The sequence below is a fragment of the Brachyhypopomus gauderio genome, chromosome 5 (genome assembly GCF_052324685.1).
Source record: "Brachyhypopomus gauderio isolate BG-103 chromosome 5, BGAUD_0.2, whole genome shotgun sequence".
Lineage (NCBI taxonomy): Eukaryota > Metazoa > Chordata > Actinopteri > Gymnotiformes > Hypopomidae > Brachyhypopomus > Brachyhypopomus gauderio.
Window position 1 is genome coordinate 19,750,159 of NC_135215.1, and position 19,285 is coordinate 19,769,443.

At 44.0% G+C, this 19,285-nt stretch overlaps 3 protein-coding genes across 9 annotated transcripts; 1 reads left to right on the plus strand and 2 right to left on the minus strand.

Annotated features, from left to right (window-relative positions):
• Positions 1 to 228: 228 nt before the first annotated feature.
• On the minus strand, positions 229 to 13,062 carry vps52 (VPS52 subunit of GARP complex). Of its 2 annotated transcripts, none has more exons than XM_077006295.1 (22): positions 12,926 to 13,062; positions 12,015 to 12,187; positions 11,744 to 11,876; positions 11,076 to 11,160; positions 10,924 to 10,976; positions 10,763 to 10,838; positions 10,310 to 10,377; positions 9,452 to 9,627; positions 9,172 to 9,322; positions 8,531 to 8,631; positions 8,227 to 8,359; positions 7,963 to 8,020; positions 7,510 to 7,643; positions 7,047 to 7,202; positions 6,664 to 6,782; positions 6,114 to 6,237; positions 3,639 to 3,734; positions 3,425 to 3,532; positions 2,491 to 2,556; positions 1,728 to 1,839; positions 1,437 to 1,555; positions 229 to 1,064 (listed from the first exon to the last, which is right to left on the minus strand). In XM_077006295.1, exons 3-22 carry the CDS (start codon positions 11,831 to 11,833, stop codon positions 918 to 920), a joined length of 2,172 nt encoding a protein of 723 aa, XP_076862410.1. In that variant the 5' UTR covers positions 11,834 to 11,876; positions 12,015 to 12,187; positions 12,926 to 13,062; the 3' UTR covers positions 229 to 917. The 2 variants fall into 2 exon arrangements, with proteins under 2 accessions (XP_076862410.1, XP_076862409.1); XM_077006294.1 differs by having other exon boundaries at positions 11,744 to 11,901.
• Positions 12,115 to 14,675, plus strand: rps18 (ribosomal protein S18). The gene is made up of 6 exons (XM_077006302.1): positions 12,115 to 12,168; positions 12,779 to 12,877; positions 13,017 to 13,103; positions 13,437 to 13,538; positions 13,886 to 13,977; positions 14,567 to 14,675. Exons 1-6 carry the CDS (start codon positions 12,166 to 12,168, stop codon positions 14,640 to 14,642), a joined length of 459 nt encoding a protein of 152 aa, XP_076862417.1. The 5' UTR covers positions 12,115 to 12,165; the 3' UTR covers positions 14,643 to 14,675.
• Positions 14,676 to 14,911: 236 nt separating this feature from the next.
• On the minus strand, positions 14,912 to 18,964 carry LOC143514738 (E3 ubiquitin-protein ligase RING2-A-like). Of its 6 annotated transcripts, XM_077006299.1 has the most exons (9): positions 18,899 to 18,964; positions 18,688 to 18,796; positions 18,453 to 18,509; positions 18,126 to 18,218; positions 17,678 to 17,838; positions 17,193 to 17,408; positions 16,226 to 16,534; positions 15,708 to 15,918; positions 14,912 to 15,574 (listed from the first exon to the last, which is right to left on the minus strand). In XM_077006299.1, exons 4-9 carry the CDS (start codon positions 18,201 to 18,203, stop codon positions 15,431 to 15,433), a joined length of 1,119 nt encoding a protein of 372 aa, XP_076862414.1. In that variant the 5' UTR covers positions 18,204 to 18,218; positions 18,453 to 18,509; positions 18,688 to 18,796; positions 18,899 to 18,964; the 3' UTR covers positions 14,912 to 15,430. The 6 variants fall into 6 exon arrangements, with proteins under 6 accessions (XP_076862414.1, XP_076862412.1, XP_076862415.1 ...); XM_077006297.1 differs by lacking the exon at positions 18,453 to 18,509; XM_077006300.1 differs by having other exon boundaries at positions 18,457 to 18,509; positions 18,688 to 18,948.
• Between the last annotated feature and the right edge of the window lie 321 nt (positions 18,965 to 19,285).

Genomic DNA, 19,285 nt, shown 5'->3' on the forward strand with positions numbered 1-19,285 from the left:
TCCCCACCTCTGCTGATTACTATAGAAACAACGGTTACCTTCCTAATCCCCCTAATCCCTCAGCCCTTGATCATTCTCCATCACTACATCCATTATTTCAGTCCTCTTCTGCCGTTTCTCCATCACTTCTCTGGTTGGTCATTTCCCTATTCCCCATAAGGTTTAGCTCATTCTAACTGGCATGACTGCTAGGATCATGTATAGAAGAACACATTAAATAACATTACATTAATTTAGTTATTTTATTGTGAGTAGCACACAGTAACAACACAGCAAATGTTTAAAAATCATCATCAGACATCACCGGATCACATCAGACATCCTGCGATAGCAACAGACTACATGACATTTACGGGGGTCTCTATCAGACGACCAGTGTGTGTATCAGAAGACTCAGACGGAGCAGATGTTATCCAGTGGTTCCAGCAGGCAGAGGTTTGCCTGGACACGCAGCATCTGCTGGCCATTGTGCTCAAGTCTACTCAGAACACACGTAAACAGCAGTGTGTGTGACTATACATGATGGTTACAGTCCCATTTCCTTTATCTCTAGTTCATCAACAATAAACTCACTTCAGTAATACACAGACGTCACTACCCTTGCATTAAACCCTTTGCTGCATTCCAGGCTAGCTGTAGGTTCCTGTTTGAACTATTAAAGCGGTTTGGTCTTCATGATTTAATCTCAGCAACTTCCTCTCCACCCAGTTCAGCAGGACAAACACAAAAGACTGTAAATTAAGCACACAATAGGACATTCACCTCATGGTCCCGTTATTTGTGTTTTTTGGAGAGTGGAACGGAAAGGTCAGTCACAAGGAGAAGCGTAGAACACAAGGGCAGAAGCATATTCAGCTGCTGCCCTTCTGCTCCTTCCTGCCCCACAGGCTTTTGTGGAACGTGCTCCTTCTGATCTCCTAGAAGTTGGGCTTATGTTTCTTCACCTCCACCATGAGGTGGTGCAGGTTAATGAGCTCAGACCGCACAGCCAGGCTGCGGAAGGTTGGCTGAGAAAGGATTTTATGGAAACCGTGGTAGTACTGGATGAGCTGCGTCAGCGCCCCCTGGTGAATACAGACGAAGAACGACGCACACACACACACATTCATGTACACATACAAACATGCATGCACCCATGTGCACATGCACACAAACACAGACAAGGATACACATGCTCACACGTATGTAAATACACACAAGGGACAAGTATTCTGACATTAGTGAGTGATGTTATTGATCAATTAAAAGAAACATCCAGCTTGAACATGTTCTTACAAAGAATCATTAACCACAAAGGACTTCTATGAGGAAAAGGCTAGAGAGATGGGCACAGAATTACAGAAGGAAGAGAGGAAGAGAGAAAATAACAAGAGATCTAACAAGAAAGAGAGAGAGAGAAAATAAGAATGTGAAGTAGAGAAGGTGGCTGAGCCAACCTGAATGATGCTGGTGCCGTTTTTGAAGTTGGTGAATGAGCGCATGACGTCCTGACTCAGAGCCTCCACAGCCTGTTTCCACGAAGTAGAGAAGCCTCGCACCAGCTGGGTGATCCGCACTAGAGCAGAGGACACGCTAATGAACATGCTTCAGAACAGCCCCGATGAACACGCTTAAAAACAGCCCAGATGAACACGCATCATAGCAATCCCGATGAACACGCTTCATAGCAATCCCGATGAACACGCCTCAGAACATCCCCTAACCCCTAACCTCACTGTCTCCCTTACCCTCATCATTCTTCAGCTTGTCGAGCTGCCCCTTCTCCATCAGCGCCTCGCTCTCCTTCACAAACGAGATCATCCCTCCAAATGGAGGAGCCAGGATCTCCTCGATAAACTCCTAGAGACAGACAGACAGACAAGCACAGGTATTTCTTAGGTAAACTCCAGAGAGCTACTGCTGTCAAAGCACTTGATCATGTGAGTATGTGAAGCAGATGTCATCACAGGTGTGGAAGACATTTCCATATGCTACTGAAAGCAAACATACGAACGTAATGTGCTTGTGCTAAATATCATTTGCTGAGGTCAAAACGTGAAAAATAAATGTTATTAGTAATTGAAAATGAAATAATGTACTCGCAATTTGTAATGTTGTTTAAAGAGATTAAAATATTTCCATGACACGGAAAGCTCCATTCAACAAAATTTACAAATCACCTTTTACAATAAACAATGAAGTGTTACAGCAATCCAGACCTACATTCAGTCTTCAGCCTTCCACCAACTCAAAAACAGCCACATTTACAGGTTTCAGGTCCAGTTAAAAGCTCAACGTATCCATGTCCTCATTCTTCAGGATTGACCAGCTCAGAGGTCACCTGACACAGCATTTAACAGGTATGGGACATTTCCATGGTAACCAGGACAAGTGAGCAGATCCCAGAGGTGCCAAAACTGTAGCCACTTTTTCTATGTCCTGGTCTACAATTAACAATTGTTGATGAGGTCCTTGTAACTCCATTTCCCATAATTCTCTGCATGTGCTTACCTGTGTTCTGGCCAGGAGGAGCTGCTGGAATCCTTCCACCTCTTTACTGTCATCAGCTGCTCTTTCCTATGCAACATTACATAAATAACACAACAACTTTACACAAATAACGGCTTTAGACAAATAACACGACTTTACACACACACACATGCGTAGAATACAGGTATTTGGTTTACAAACTGATGTAAACTGACGAGTGGCCCGTTCACCAACAGAATGTGAAAATGTACATGAGGATAGATTGTGGTGGACAAGGTGAGTGTGTGTGTCTGTGTGTGTGTGTCAGTAGCGAACCATAACCATTAAACCTGGGCCCGCTCCCATCCCCCCCCCAAAAAATTGTTTCCTCTCCTAATTAACTGCAATAAAGAAAAAATAAAACATTGAGACAACAGTAAACAATAACATCTGTACTAGATAACTTCTTAAGCAAAATAAGGTTCCACAGATCCGTGTTCCTCGGGAGTGGAATATGTAAACAACGCGCACGAGGGCATCAAAGGAATGAATCTAAACTAGCTAGCGGTGGTACACTAACGCCAGCTAGCGTCACCACAGCCGGCGGAAATCATCATACAGTTAAGCCCATCCACTAAGAGGGCAGATATGATTGGTCATGTTTACTGTCATTTGAAACTGGTATTGCGCTGAATTATAACTGCCTGGCCCTCTGTAAACGAACAGCGGGACCACCAACCACCAACATTCTGCAGAGGCATCACAGTTCTAATAAGGAGAGACACAGGCTCACAGGCAACACAGATTGAATAGACACGGTTGAATAATTTATTTGTTAATATTTTTGTAATTGTTTAGATGTCGATTGTTAAACTGTAAGTAGATAAAATAGGATAAATTATATTCTACATATTTATGTTTTAAGAATATTTTAGGGGCCCTGACGGTTCCCCACTGGTGTGCGTGTCCAACTCACCATAAGAACACCCAGCATCATGTCATAGTTGTTGATAAGGAAGATGAGTTGATCACGTCTGGAGGGAAATTCAGCAGCCATCCTCAACACGAAGTTCTCCACTTCAATCTGTACACACACACACACAGTTAACACACATACTCCTCATACACAAAACACACTGTTGTACTAACCCCCCTCAGTTCTACTAACCTCTCTGTCAGGGGAACATTACCTGGAGCTGCCCCAGCAGTGCGTTGGTCCTCTCGTTGGGGAACGTCTGATTTATACTGACTATGGCAGAGGAGAATTCAGCATAGCGACGTGTAATCTACAAAAGCAACGTTACATTTACAGTGTAAACACAGATTGTTGTCTGATACCATCATTGCACAAGTGGTTTGGGGAGGATGTGAGTACTGGGGAGAAGTGTGTGTGGTTTTGGGGGTTGATATTTTAACGGTAAGATCTATTTCACAGAATCTGTGTCTGTGAGAATGTGTATTTGTTTATATACACAGATTATATCTTTATATTATTATTGCATTCATTATATACATCTCTTATGTCCAACAGTCCTACAGTCTAAGGGCGTACTCACACTAGGCTCTGCGATCCGGGCCCGGGCACGATTGCCTGCCGAAGCACGGTTCGTTTGGCTAGTGTGAGCGCTCCAACCGTGCCCGGGCCCGGATCAGTTAACCGTGCTCGGGCCCGCTTTGAAGAGGTGGGCCAGGGCACGATTCATGTGGACTCGGGCACGGTTCGCTTCTAGTGTGAGCGCTATCCGTGCCCGGGCCCGCTTGGTGCCTCGTGTGATTGGTTCATTTCGCTGGAACTCAAACATAACGTCAGTGATGCGACGCTCACGTTAAACAGTCATAGCGGCAAAGCGATTAGCAGACAATCGTTGTGTTAAATGATCGATAAATCTGTGCTTGCACCGTGTTTCTGCACTCCCAAAACGACTCCAAAAATACAATAAAAAGAGAATCATGAGCTCTATAGTGTTGTGCGAGCGCGCTTTTTTTCCAAATAAAGCGGCGTTGTGATGACGTAAGCGTGCTCGGGCCGGGTTGCTGAAGCGAGTGTGAGTGCAGGCCAGAGGGGGAGTGGGGAGGGGGGATAACCGGGCCCCAGCACGGATCCAGCAAACCGTGCCTAGTGTGAGTACGCCCTAACTGTGTGTGGAGTGTGAGTGTGTATTTATATACTTTGTGTTGTCATGTCCAACAGTCCTAGTTTTCTATGTGTGTTCGTACATAGTGTGGTCTTGTGTCCAACACTCATATCATATATCACACACATATCCGTGTGTGTATATATGTATATATGTACATAGTGTGGTCTTGTACATGTATATACGTGTGTGTATATATGTACATAGTGTGGTCTTGTGTATGTATATATGTGTGCATATATGTACATAGTGTGGTCTTGTGTATGTATATATGTGTGCATATATGTACATAGTGTGGTCTTGTGTATGTATATATGTGTGTGTGTATATATGTACATAGTGTGGTCTTGTGTATGTATATATGTGTGTGTGTATATGTACATAGTGTGGTCTTGTGTATGTATATATGTGTGTATATATGTACATAGTGTGGACTTGTATATGTATATATGTGTGTGTATATATGTACATAGTGTGGTCTTGTATATGTATGTGTGTGTATATATATGTACATAGTGTGGTCTTGTATATGTATGTATGTGTATATATATGTGTGTGTATATATGTACATAGTGTGGTCTTGTATATATATATATATATATATATATATATATATATATATATATATATATATATATATATATATATGTGTGTGTGTGTGTGTGTGTGTGTGTGTATACATGTACATAGTGTGGTCTTGTATATGTATATATGTGTGTGTGTATATATGTACATAGTGTGGTCTTGTATATGTATATATGTGTGTGTATATATGTACATAGTGTGGTCTTGTATATGTATGTAGTGTGTGTATATATATGTACATAGTGTGGTCTTGTGTATGTATATATGTGTGCATATATGTACATAGTGTGGTCTTGTGTATGTATATATGTGTGCATATATGTACATAGTGTGGTCTTGTGTATGTATATATGTGTGTGTGTATATATGTACATAGTGTGGTCTTGTGTATGTATATATGTGTGTGTGTATATGTACATAGTGTGGTCTTGTGTATGTATATATGTGTGTGTATATATGTACATAGTGTGGACTTGTATATGTATATATGTGTGTGTATATATGTACATAGTGTGGTCTTGTATATGTATGTGTGTGTATATATATGTACATAGTGTGGTCTTGTATATGTATGTATGTGTATATATATGTGTGTGTATATATGTACATAGTGTGGTCTTGTATATGTATATATGTGTGTGTATATATGTACATAGTGTGGTCTTGTATATGTATATATGTGTGTGTATATATGTACATAGTGTGGTCTTGTATATGTATGTAGTGTGTGTATATATATGTACATAGTGTGGTCTTGTATATGTATGTGTGTATATATATGTGTGTGTATATATGTGCATAGTGTGGTCTTGTATATGTATATATATATGTGTGTGTGTGTGTGTATATATGTACATAGTGTGGTCTTGTATATGTATATATGTGTGTGTATATATGTACATAGTGTGGTCTTGTATATGTATATATGTGTGTGTATATATGTACATAGTGTGGTCTTGTGTCCAACACTCCCAGTTTTTGAGGGTCTGTGTTTCTGATGCTCTGGATGTTCATTTCTAGGATGAGCTCAAACCTCGGCCACAACATCTCCAACACGGCTTCCCAGTACCTACACACACACACACACACACACACACACACACAGACAGAAAAGATGTGAAAGATAGAGAGAACACAATGAAGATAAATGTGAAGATTCTGTTGTCCGAGACCACTCCGTTAAAGTAGTATTCAACAACACAAGGCCAGTTCGATGAAAATTAACTGTTAGGGAATCTAAGGTTAAGAAACAGAAATTAACTAAGGCCTAACTTAAGGGCTTTCTGGAGCTAAGCTTTAATTAAATTCATTTAAAATAATATTTTGTTAAGTTAAAGATTTCTCCACATCGTGCTGATTCCAGTGTGTCTTCAGATGGTTTCAGAATTGGTCTGTTAGTCAGGCGTATTTAAGATCATGTGGGATAACAGTCACATCAGAAAAATGTGTTCACTTGGTGTGTGTTCATCACAACCACAATGTGTGCATGTCTCACTTGTCTAGAGCAGGGATGTTCCTCTTAGCTGTAATGGCTTTAAAGCGCAGGATAATGTGGATACACAGAAACACAGCAATACTGTCGTAGCAGTCACACACGTAGGTTGACATGTTTTTCTGTGTGGGAGACAGACAGACAGAAAGAGAAAATGAGAGACAGAGAAAGACAAACATTAATAGAGACAGGGAGAGATGTTTAATGTTTAATATCTGAAAAAAGCTCATTATATATATGAATATATATGCATGGTTGAAGACAATGCATGCAGTCATCAAATGAACCACTTGCAGGTGATGATGGCATTTATTTTTGGCAAAATGGCACCTCCTGCTGGTCAATTTCCTTTATGACTAAAGTGTAAAACAAAGCAGGTTGCGAACCAGGAACATGTTGAGAGTTCTGCCCATGACGTTGTTGAACAGGTCCAGTGCAGAGTTTCCAGTCACCATGAAAAAATCCACCAGGAAAAGAAACTCTCTGCATCCGTTATCCAGAAGAGCATAGTGCTGGCTACGAAACAAAGTCTCATACGGGTACTGGGGAGAGAGAGAGAGAGAGAGAGAGAGAGAGAGAGAGAGAAAGAGAGAGGGATGGGGAGACATGAGAATGATCGTATCATGAGAATCATCATATAATGATGATTTTCAGCATCAGAAGCACAAAATGATAAGCACAGAAGAGTTTCTGACCTCGATCAGCTGTTGCTATCGGTGAGTAATTTTCATATCTGTGCGTGACGGTCATCACTAATCATGTGATTAGACCCTTCACACAACCCTAACATACTGGTGGTCCCAGAGCACCATTCAGAGCACCTGCTGAGGACGGCCTTGACACACTCACCCTGCAGTCGCCACGCTGAGCAGCATGTGGAATGAGAATGGGGCCCTCCAGCTCTGCAGGGCTCAGCACTGCCCCCCGCTGGCCAAGAGTGAAAATGGTGTTCCTGCTCTTCAGAGAAGGCTTGGAGAAGAACCCTGCTCTGTGGTTAAGGAATAGCAGCTGTACAAAAGAATGGACTGAACAGGGAACCAAGCAGTAGCATTAAAATTAGCAGTAGCAGTGGTCTTATGACCAGTCTTATGAGGACACATCTGTCCTCATAAATTCTCTCTCACATGCACTCACACACACTTCATTATCCCGCAGACGGAGGTCTCCCACTAGAGGTCACTCATGGTGTGCGCACACACACACACACACACACACACACACACACACACACACACACACACACAAATCAGTGGCCCAGACGGAGGTCTCCCCCTAGAGGTCGCTAATGGTGATAAAGGATATCTTTCTTGGCTGTGTCTTCCACACCCATCAGGTCATCTTTATCAGCTACATCTTCATACTGACAACCAGACCAAACCAATAGGGGCACAGATTAAAGTCTCAGAAACAGACAGCGTTTCCTGGTACCCCACAGACAGCCTCTGCAATAATACTTCACAGGCAGACCACTTACAGTGTCTGTAAATATACCCCAGACAGAACACTGACAACAAGAACAGAAGTGGCACAGTACAGACACACAGGCTGGCATCTGGGATCTCTCACCTGCACTTTGAGCAGGCGGCCGCTGTAGGATTTGAAGTAGCTATAGTAGATCTTACTCATGGTGTCCACATACTCATCCCTGATCTCTTTGGCTACACTCCTCTCATTGGCCAACAGGAACTGGTAGAAGAACCTGCAGGGAACAGACCAGAGGAAACAGGTCATCGTTCAGCCAAAAAGGTCCAAATTTACACTGACCTTTCCAGAAAATGACTGATATTGTTCTAGAACTGAACTACGATTTCTAATTTGTGTGTGTGTTCATGTGTGTGTGTGTGTGTGTGTGTGTGTGTGTGTTTGACACCTGTATTTCAATAGTGTGTTCTGAGGGATTTGGTAGTTGGTCATGGGCTTCCTGAATGAGTAGATCTTCTGCAGAATAAACTCACGGATCTTACTCACAGCCTGTGAATCAGACATGCAGCAAACATTCAAACCTATGGACGACAGTTCTTAGTTATTTGACTCAGAATGATAGTAACATATGAATGTCAAGAAATAGAACACTGTCCTATTATTTAAATTAACTGACTTATTGGTGTGTGCACGTGTAGATCTGTGTGTGTGTGTGCACGTGTACATCTGTGTGTGTTTGTGTGCGCATGTACGTCTGTGTGTGTGTGTGTGTGTGTACGTCTGTGTGTGTGTGTACGTCTGTGTGTGTGCACGTGTACATATGTGTGTGTGTGTGTGTGTACGTCTGTGTGTGTGTGTGTGCGTACCTCTGTGTGTATGTATATGTGTGCGTGCACTAGTACATCTGTGTACGTGTGCACATGAATGTGTGTGTGCACGTGTACATCTGTGTGTGTGTGTGTGTGTGCACGTGTATGTCTGTGTGTGCATGTGTACACCTGTGTGTGTGTATATGTGTGTGTACGTTTACGTCTTGTGTGTGTGTGTGTGTGTGTGTGTTCAGCAGTTCTGCAGGCTAGGCTCAGTCACCTTGACTCGGAGGCGGTCCACGATGTCTTGTATGTCTGCACAAGCCAGCGTCTCCCTGAAGCTCAGCTCCTTTGCAAAATTTATCTTGTTGTTCAGCTCATGCAGCTGTTCCAGGAAGTCCTGCTCGGTCACGGGACTGTCGAGAATCACGCTACACACAGACAGATTAACAAAGATCATGGTGCTGGGAACTACCAGCCACACGTGCACATACACATGCTCACATACACACGCTCACACACACACACACACACACACACACACACACACACACTCTTACGAGATCATGGTGCTGGGTACCACCAGCTCATCCACCAGCTGGCTGAGCTGACTGCGCACTGCCTGTCGGTTCTTCAGGCGCAGACTCATGCTGACAGACTGCTGCTGCAGTGTCTGAATCTCACTGCTGATGGATGACAAGTCACCCTGGAAACCACTCAGCATACCCTCCATACGCTAGAGACGGCAGAGCAGAGAAACAGACAGATGGAGACAGACAGAAGGACACAGAGAAACAGACAGCGAGAGAGAAACAGACAGAGATAGTGAGACCGAGATAGAGAGACAGAGTCACACATAACAGCAAAACTGAGGTCAGGGTCACCCATTCACTGAACATGTGTACAAAAATTTGATGCAATGCAATTTTACCAATACATAATATAATGATATAAACAATATGTATAAAATGTGACGAAGTATTATAACTTTGATCAGAATAAAATACAAATGTTGAAATTACTGAAATATTTTATAAAATATACAGAATGAAATGTTCCATCATGGATTTTTTTACATTTCAATAAATCTGTCAGTTAACAACACTGCCCTCCACTGACCAAACCCAGAATTACAAGTTCAGTTCACATTATAGTAATCCTAAAAATCTATAAAAACAAAAGGCATCCATCATGTCTGTATGTGTGTATATGAGGAAAATTACATGTAGCATTACTTTATTTAAAATTTCTCTTTTTCTCAGATTATTTATCTGTATGTATCATTATGGAATCACAATACTTCCAACTAAGGAAAATGTAGTTAAAACATCTTGATACAGGCAATAACGTAACAGTTTAGAAGTGGGTACTGCAACTGAAGTGTTAAGCTGTATTCAGTCTGGAGTGTCTTCGCTCACCTCCAGGATGGCATCACAGGCAGTTATCTGGTTGTGCAGAGAGGCAATGTTCTGACTCTCTTTGATGTCTGTACAGTTTGCTGTCAAGGAGTCTGACAGGGAAGGAGTATTTAATTTTTTGCTGTACACTATTCTAGTATCAGCCTACTGTCACTAACACTGCCACACAGACCCCCTCTGACCGCAACCCATGACAGCTGGATCAGGAAGTTAACTCGATCTGCAGTTTCAAGGTTAATATAGTTACTCCCATGTTCATACAGTTATCACTGTTAATAGTTACTAAAATGGCAACTGGTCATGACTGGTTTTAATCTTAAAGTTTAATAAACTTTAAGAAAGTGAGCAGAAATATGATCTCTGATATCAACCTGGCGCTGAACAAGACTGTGAATGGCATGTGTGGTTCCACCCAGATGGGAGGCTGTTGAATTCAGTCTTTGATTTAGATACAGTCTTTGATTGATGCCTGTTCAATGCGTTGCAGTTCAGCTTCCACTTGTTTTGAGTACTGTCTCAGGTCAACGCCCTAGAAGAGGAAATAAAGACCTTCAGTAGCCAGTCCAATGACTTGATCATTTAAATAAAGTGTTTCTGCAGGGCCATAATCCCACCGTTTGAAGCGCTTCCTTAACAAGCTCATCCTCCAGGTTGGCTTGAATGTGAACTAATGACAGATAAGCAGACAACAGCCAGTACATTTTCATTTGTGCATAGATAGCTATCAAACTATATTCAAGGCACTACAAGCTATTTGAGGACTTACTGTCCACCTCGTCCAAAATGAACTCATCTGTGGTTAGATCTAAATCCCCCAGATTCAGGGCAGGCACGATGTCAATATCACTCTTCTGTGGATGAATATAGAGAAGAGTTTAAACCACGAGCATGACCAGGGCTGGGTGAGCATGAATGACATCAGTGATAACAACAAGCTAGCATAACTCGGTTTATGAGTTAGTGTAAGCTTCAAAAATGCTAAAATCATACATACGTAAAACTAATTCGTAGCCGTGGAAGGTTGACAGCGTGTACAGAACGACAGTCTGTTATATGTAAACGAAAACATCAGTCCTTTGTCAATGGTCTGTTCCCACTGATTTAGCCAACTAGCTAGCTAGGAAGTCGTTATGTTTCATTTGGAAACAGGCTCGTTAGCGTAACTTTGAAGCTACGTAATCACCAAAGGGGAATCACTAAATGGTCATCCAAAGCTGGAAGTGAAATAAAGGTGTCGGGAATCATAAACACATCGGTAAATTAATTTTACCAGCCAGGAAACCAAATCAAATCCCGCGGTGACACTGCTACCTGCTAACCGGCTGTAGTTAAGTGTGAAGGCAGCTAGCTAGCTGTCACTACACAAAACTGCACATACCCTAATGTTTAGTTTAAAAACTCTGGAATCTTCACTGTGATTAAAAGTGCTCGTACCTCGTCTTGTAAATAAGCCATGGCGGTGCCGGTGGAGCGGAGCGCCGTGTTGACACCAGGAGCCGCTTCACCCACCGCGTCGTCCGCCATTGCCTCTTACGTCATCAAAAACGGGTCCGTTGCAGTTTGTTGTCTGGAAGAAATCCAGATGATCGCCTCTATTTTAAAATATATGACAATAGACAAAATAATATACTCGTTTTAAGCTAACCATACTGAAGAAATATTCATAAAAAAGCGCAATTATGGTTCCATAAAAATACTGTCATACCTTGGTCTAATAAAAAATCCACCGCTGTCGTGGGCTTTGTAGTGGCTGTGAAGAGAACAATAATAGTGCGACGGAACCGCTTCCGGTCGTCTCGCGCTGAAGGGCTCGCGAGAACTCCTCCACTTCCTCTTTGCGCTGAACCACTTCCAAGATGGTGAGTGTGAAATAGATCTCTAGAAATGTTTGTAAAAATCCCTCAACATCGGCTTTGATACACTCTACATGGTCATTTGGAATGCGTCGTTGTTATGGAAGTTATATGTTTATACAGTACTTTAATGTATTTTGACCGATTAAACGCTCAACAAGACACAATTGTACAATGAATTGCGACTGGAGTGTTTTCTGCCATTCGGCGACTTCGCTCACATTGCAGTTTGCTTTTCAGTAAAGTCGCCATGCTGACAAAAATAACAATAAAAATAATAGCGTTTTGTTGGGTTGGTTTTGTTACTTGTTCAAACGCATATTAGTTCTAAAGACTAGCTAACTCCTTGCCTCATTGAGCTATGTGTTAGCTAACCCAACGTTAGCTCGACCGGTCGACTGGCTAATATGTGCACGTCGTGCGTGCTGCTAGTAGCCGAGCTGAATGTTGAGATGGTTGATTCAGTCCAGCAGTAACGACTATCTGCGTTTCCTCGGGCTATGCGAGCATAACCGGTTCACGTTAAGCTACTTTAAAATGCCTAACGCGCCATCGCTGGGTGGTTTGATCTAAGGTGATTCCCGGGGAGCTAAAGACGTATTTGTTTTGTGTTTAGTCTCTAGTAATTCCGGAGAAGTTTCAGCACATCCTGCGTGTTCTCAACACGAACATTGACGGTAGGCGCAAGATCGCCTTCGCCATCACTGCCATCAAGGTGAGCTGAAGCGGTACCCACCAGCACCTCGTCGGTTTGAGGCCTTACCCGAGCGCAGCGGTGTGACTCCAGGCTCTGACCGTCAGCTGAAGGAGACCTGGCTGAAACCTGCTTGGTTCTGACTGAGCGTGTGTTGCAGGGTGTTGGACGGCGATACGCACATGTGGTCCTGAGGAAGGCAGACATCGACCTGAGCAAGAGGGCTGGCGAGCTCACGGAGGATGAGGTAGGACAACCTCGTTTAAGCCTCGTTGAGGGAGGCTGGTCTAGGATTTGTGCTGTCAGAGTTGGACTGGGACACTGGGCTATTCTGGCTTTTATTAGAATGGTCGTGTTTTTACTGTCCCTGTGTGCATGCCGTTTGGTGTTGAGGTGATTGCTGTATTGGGATCATTACTGGTTACTTGCATACAGAATGGCTTCATGTGTCCAAGAAAATGTTTCTGGTTTATTGCTTTTCTTTAAACATTTGTATTTCAGTGTATATTTTTATACCAGTGGAAAGTATTAGGATTGTGTGTGTGTGTGAAAGTACCCAACGTGATAATTGTTCTCACAGGTCGAAAGGGTAGTGACCATCATGCAGAATCCTCGCCAGTACAAAATCCCTGACTGGTTCTTGAACAGGCAGAAGGACATTAAGGATGGCAAATACAGCCAGGTAACAAGATCCCTCCCTCAATAGACAAGCCAGCCAATTGGAATATTCAGTAAGGGTTGGGTAAGGGGCTCTGGTCTTATAGGAGTGAACCTGCATTAATATTCTCTAATGTGCAGCATTCCTGTATAGTTAAGTAATTCCTATGTGGTGGGAGGTGGCAGAGCCGTGCTAACAGGTGTTTAGTGTTTGTAAATTCTGCACCTTTACTTTAGTGCTTGATTTTGATGTGTGAATGTTCATGTGATCACTGACCTAATGGCAGAATGTGGTTAAAACATTGGCAATGTCTGGTGTGATTGTGGCCGAGATGGTTAGTTAGCTGTTTTGGTCCCATTCTGTGTGTGTAGGTCCTGGCCAACGGTCTGGATAACAAACTGAGAGAAGACCTAGAGAGGCTGAAGAAGATCAGGGCTCACCGTGGTCTCCGGCACTTCTGGGGGTAAGCAGCTTCCTGCCGCTGAAGATGGGCTTCTCTATGTGATCTAGTTTAAGACTTATTGCTGATGGATAATGGCTGATCTATTAGATCAGGGAGGAGGTGACATTCCTGCAAGGATTCTGCCTTGTTAGGCCAGTAACCAGCCAGGTCTTAGTGACCCATGATGTGCTACTGTGAAGGAGTCTGTGCTGGCCAGTGCCCCGGTGCGTGCAAGAGCTTGGTTCTGCCCTGCCACAGCTTTCAGAAGTACAGGAGGTTAAGAGCAAGTTGCTGAAGTGGGTGATTTATCTGGATTAGGAGGACAGCTCCCAGAATACGGCCATGACTTCTAAGTGGTTGGCTGTGGGTTAGCTGCAACTCTGAGAGGAGTCCAGTAGTGGCTGGCTGAATATTGAGAGATAGCAGACATTGATGTGCTTTAGTTTATGATTTTGGTGCTGGTAGCAACCAGTGGCATTGTGACTTATGTCCTGGTGCAGAATAAACACTGGACTTGAGGTTGCTAATAATTTTACCAGAGCTGGAGAGTAGAATGTGAGTGACGTGGTGTGTGCGTGTGGTCTGTGTTGATTCCTTGTCTCTCTTTCAGTCTGCGTGTGCGTGGGCAGCACACCAAGACCACTGGTCGCCGTGGCCGCACTGTGGGTGTGTCCAAGAAGAAGTAATTTCTCCCTTCAATAAAGCCACATTGTTCATAACCACCTGGTGCTCCGCCTCTTTCTTCAAGATGACAATCTGCAGCTTCGTATGTGGCATCCTGGGGCTGGACAGCTTCTGGAGAGTTAATGAGGGGTGTGGCCAGGGGAGTTGGACTGCTTCAACAATCAGTTCTTTACAGAGAGAATTGATGGGCATACTGGTGTAAATATCCTCCAGGTCTAACCTAAACATAGGTGTAATTTCTCATTCCTAAGTGACTGCTGAATGAGTCATGTGCACATGGACATGGCCAGGTCTTTAATACCCAGAGTGGCTACAGAGTGATTTGTGAGGTTTTAATTTTCTTTGCTGGCGTGTATGTGAATCCAAACACCAAAGCAATGTTGCATATAGTCATTAAGAGTGCAGAACAGTACAGATCTGTACGATATGAACAGGACAAAAGTGCCATGAACAAGGAAGTGTGCTGAAGCAATGGTATGGAGACTCCAGCTCGTACAAACAAGGCTGGAAGCAGGGAGTGTTCTGTACACAGGTGGATCTCCTGGGGAGGTGTAACGGAGGTCTGAAGTAGTCACCTGCATCCTTCCTGGAGTCTGAAACTCAGCCAGTAGATATGAGGGCCACTGCCCCCCAACCACCACCACTACTTTGGACTTTCTGTGGTAATTGCACATTTTCATGTTCATATTTACATGTGATGTTCCTAAAATACCCTGAAACAAATCTTACAAAACTTATCAAATCCATAATCTAAGTACATCCAACCATCAGATGAAGGTTTGGAGTCGAATCAACCTTGTGTTGGGGAGGGGTGTCGTGGCTGGGTAGGGTCAGTGGGTGGGGCTTTGGTAGGCGTATAGTAGAGCTCCAGAGGTTTGCTCACCTTCCAGTACTTCTCATTCACGAGCTCCAGCGTGAGGGAGCCGTTCAGCGTCTGTGGAGGAAAAACACATTACAACGAAGGGACACGGGAGGAGTCTTACGGTGACCGTTCTAACGCATCGTGAGGTCATCAGCTTCGTTACTGTAATGGACGAGCTGCAGAACTTGAGGGTGCGCACACTCACGGAGAACTGGCCCCCCGCCGTAATGATGTAGATGGTGTACTGTTTCTCGCTGACGTTCTGCAGGCTTGCGTCTCGTTCCTCGTCCCTCACGGGGGTCTCTGCGTCGGGCGCCCCGTTGGCACGTGCCTCACTCTGCTCTTCCAGGGCGATGCGCAGGGCCAGGTACTTGGACAGATGGTCCACTGTGGCGTTGGCTGTGGTCTTCACATACCTGTGGACACAGGCAGGACACGGGTTCTCGCTCAGAGTGAAGGAGGATGGTTCTTAAGACCCATACGTTTTACATATTTATTTTACATTTCTGGACGTCTGTATTGACTGGTCTCGTTCTATCTGCTATATTCTATAAAACAATAATAAAAGGTTGTTCCTATGTGCAAACTAGTTTGGTTATAAATGCTTAACAGCCATTATCAATGTACCAAAGGGAGCTTTTGACCAAAACTGAGAATCAAATATATTTTCACACATCTATCAAAGTAAGTCATGCCCCATTTAGACACTATTCTGTCTCTGACCTGGTCTGGCTGCACTGCTGTGAGTTGACCAGCAGGGGGTGTGGGCGAAACACCAGCTCTATCTCGGAGAGTGGGCGTTGCCGTGGAGGTCTCTGGCTGTCTCCATCAGCCTCTGGACCTGATTCATCAGACACCCGAGGCCTCTTGCCACGGCTGGGCCCGGGCTCGGGGGTGTGGCCAGTGGGGGCAGAGGTAATGTGTGAAGGTGCGGAGTCGTGGGACACATGCGAGCGTGTATCACCGTTGTCCTCTCCGCCGCTGACAGTCGTGTTGTCGCTCTCCTGCTGCGGCTTCCGAACACGCTGTGGCCTGGAGGTACCAAACACCAGAGGAGACCAGAACCTCAACATCAAACCTACCAGAAGAGACCTGAACCTCAATATCAAACCTACTAGAGGAGACCTGAACCTCAACATCAAACCTACCAGAAGAGACCTGAACCTCAACATCAAACCTACCTCTGAAGCTCTTCCGATGTCTGAAATACAGGTGGTCCCCGGGTTACGACGTTGATCCGTCGTAAATCGATTTTCGGTGTAAATCGGAACATACGTACATGTATGTACGTAAATAACGTACTATACGCAGTTATCCTATCCTAAAGCTAGCCTTTTGGCAAATACCTTTATCCATAGCTGCGTTTAACTAATCCTGACGCCACGCACACCAAACACCAAGTTCCGTTTACGACGCAGAACCATTTAGGTCCAAACAAGGCTTTATACAGTAAATGGAAGATGTGTAGTAACCACAAAAAATCGTAACTTGGGAACCTCGTAAGGATCATATTTTGGCCTCAAAACAGATAGCATGCGCGCGCGTGTGGTTTATCATTATGATTTGACGGATTTTTTCCCCCCCTCAATTTTTTTTTCTTGCGGACATGTCGGTACGCCGGAATTCCGGCGTGGCGCCTGAAAACTATCAGGCCTGCTGTACACACACACACACACACACACACACACACTTGTGCAGCGCCTGCATGCGAAGACCCTCCTCGATGCTGCAGCTCAGAGCTGTTTTGTTGTGCAGGCGTCCCAGCTGCTCCAGCACGCGGTGCTGCTGCGCCTCATACTCGTCACGGCTCGGGTAGATCTTAGAGATGAGCGCATCAAAGTTGGGGTCACGCCGCAGGGAGCGCTTGGACACCAGCTTCTTCCTACAGGTGGGGCACTCCTTATTACTGGAGAGGGTAGGGGAGAAAACAAAGCAGGTAGTACTATTAATGCAGTGTTCAGACTTCGACAGCACCCAACCCTACCAAACAGAACACTACAGACAGTACGTGATGATGATTTTGTACCTTTTACAACATTCTGTAAAACTGCAATACAGCTACAGTGACTGGGAATCATCCTTATGTAGCACCACTCACACATATTTCTCAGTATCAAGTGTGTTACATGGAAACCAAACCCCTGACTGTTTGACACACACACACACAGCGTGTACCCCGATCGGAGTGCGGTGACGATGCACTCTGCACAGAAGCGATGCAGACACTCCTTGGTCGTCATGGTGTTCTTCAGCATGTCTAGGCAGATTGGACACATCAACTCGCTGTGGAGGCTTCTGGGAGACACAGCGATCTCAGTACCGTCCATGATCGCCTCCTTCAGCACCCAAGCAAAACAGCAGACACAACTTCTCTCAAGACAACAGCTGACACAGACAGTGTCACAGTACAGATGCTCTCTGGGGATCGCAGGCATTACTGAATACACGGGACGAAACACAGGGCCAGGTTATGTTAGAGGTATATTACAAGAAGATTTGTCCTTTTTTTACATCAGTGCTGGACGAGATTGTTTACCGTTGAGTGCAGGTATTTATTGGGGGTTTGTATGAACCTCACACAATCTATTTTCATGACACTGTAAGCACTGCGGTGAAACGTTACCTGTGGTGTCCTGTGCAGCTCGTAGAGACTGAGCTCCCATGTCTTACTGGACACCTGCACACGGATTGGGTTGGCCATCGCCGCCTCGGAGCCCTGCAGACACAGTAGGTAGTTGTGTGCAATATAAACATATTTTTACATACTGGTCTGGTTATACACAGATGTCACTTCGTTTAGGAGAGTTAACAGATTTGTACTTCGTTTTTGTATAAATGTTCCATGGGAGTATATAATGCGCAGACCACGTTTATTTTTGTAAACAAAACAATTGTTAATAACAGGCGACCTGATTTCTGTCTAGAGCCTGTAAATAAAATAAAAACTTACCCACCGTTGTTTCTTTATCAAGCCTTTAGTTCTACTAGCAGGTCAGCGTCAGTCACGCTTTGAAGGAAAAATTACCCGTCAAACAAACTTACAAGTGCCCACTCTCTTCTGCAGGCTAAGTCGATGTTTCTGTTTGTCTTGATGCTATTTGTCACACCAGTCCGAATAATTACTTAGTTCGCCAGTTAGATACCGAAGTTATCGGGCAAGTTCGGATTTGTAACTTCACACTCACCATAAACACGACAGTTGGCGGACTAAACACTGACGGGCGAGTCTGCGACAGCGACGCACACACACACGGGACTCTCAGAGCAGCGATTCATTCTTCTGTCAGGATACCGCTGGCATATTTCACACATATTTTCATCTCTGGGCGGTTCGTAACATCGGAGCTGCTCATAAACATAAAATATAACATTTGCAGACATTCTAATGTAAATTACCTCAATACCGGATGTTATCTCCCCTCAGACTTGCACCGACTTCCTCCAGAGCTCCGTGACGCCAAGGACACAAGCGCTCTCTAGTGGTCAAGCGAATATACTACAAATATATTCGGATACGTGCACATCACTGCCTATTTCACGGTTGACATATAACATGATAACAATTCTTCTTAATCTACAGGTACATGTCAATAAATTAGAATATCATCAAAAAGTTAATTTATTTCAGTAATTCAATGCAAAAATGAAACGCATATATTATATAGATTTATGACATGATCTATTTCAAGTGTTTATTTCTGATTATGACACAGCCAATGAAAACTCATCATTACTCATCATGGAGCTAATCGCCTCCATGCCACTCCGCACTGACGCAGTAAT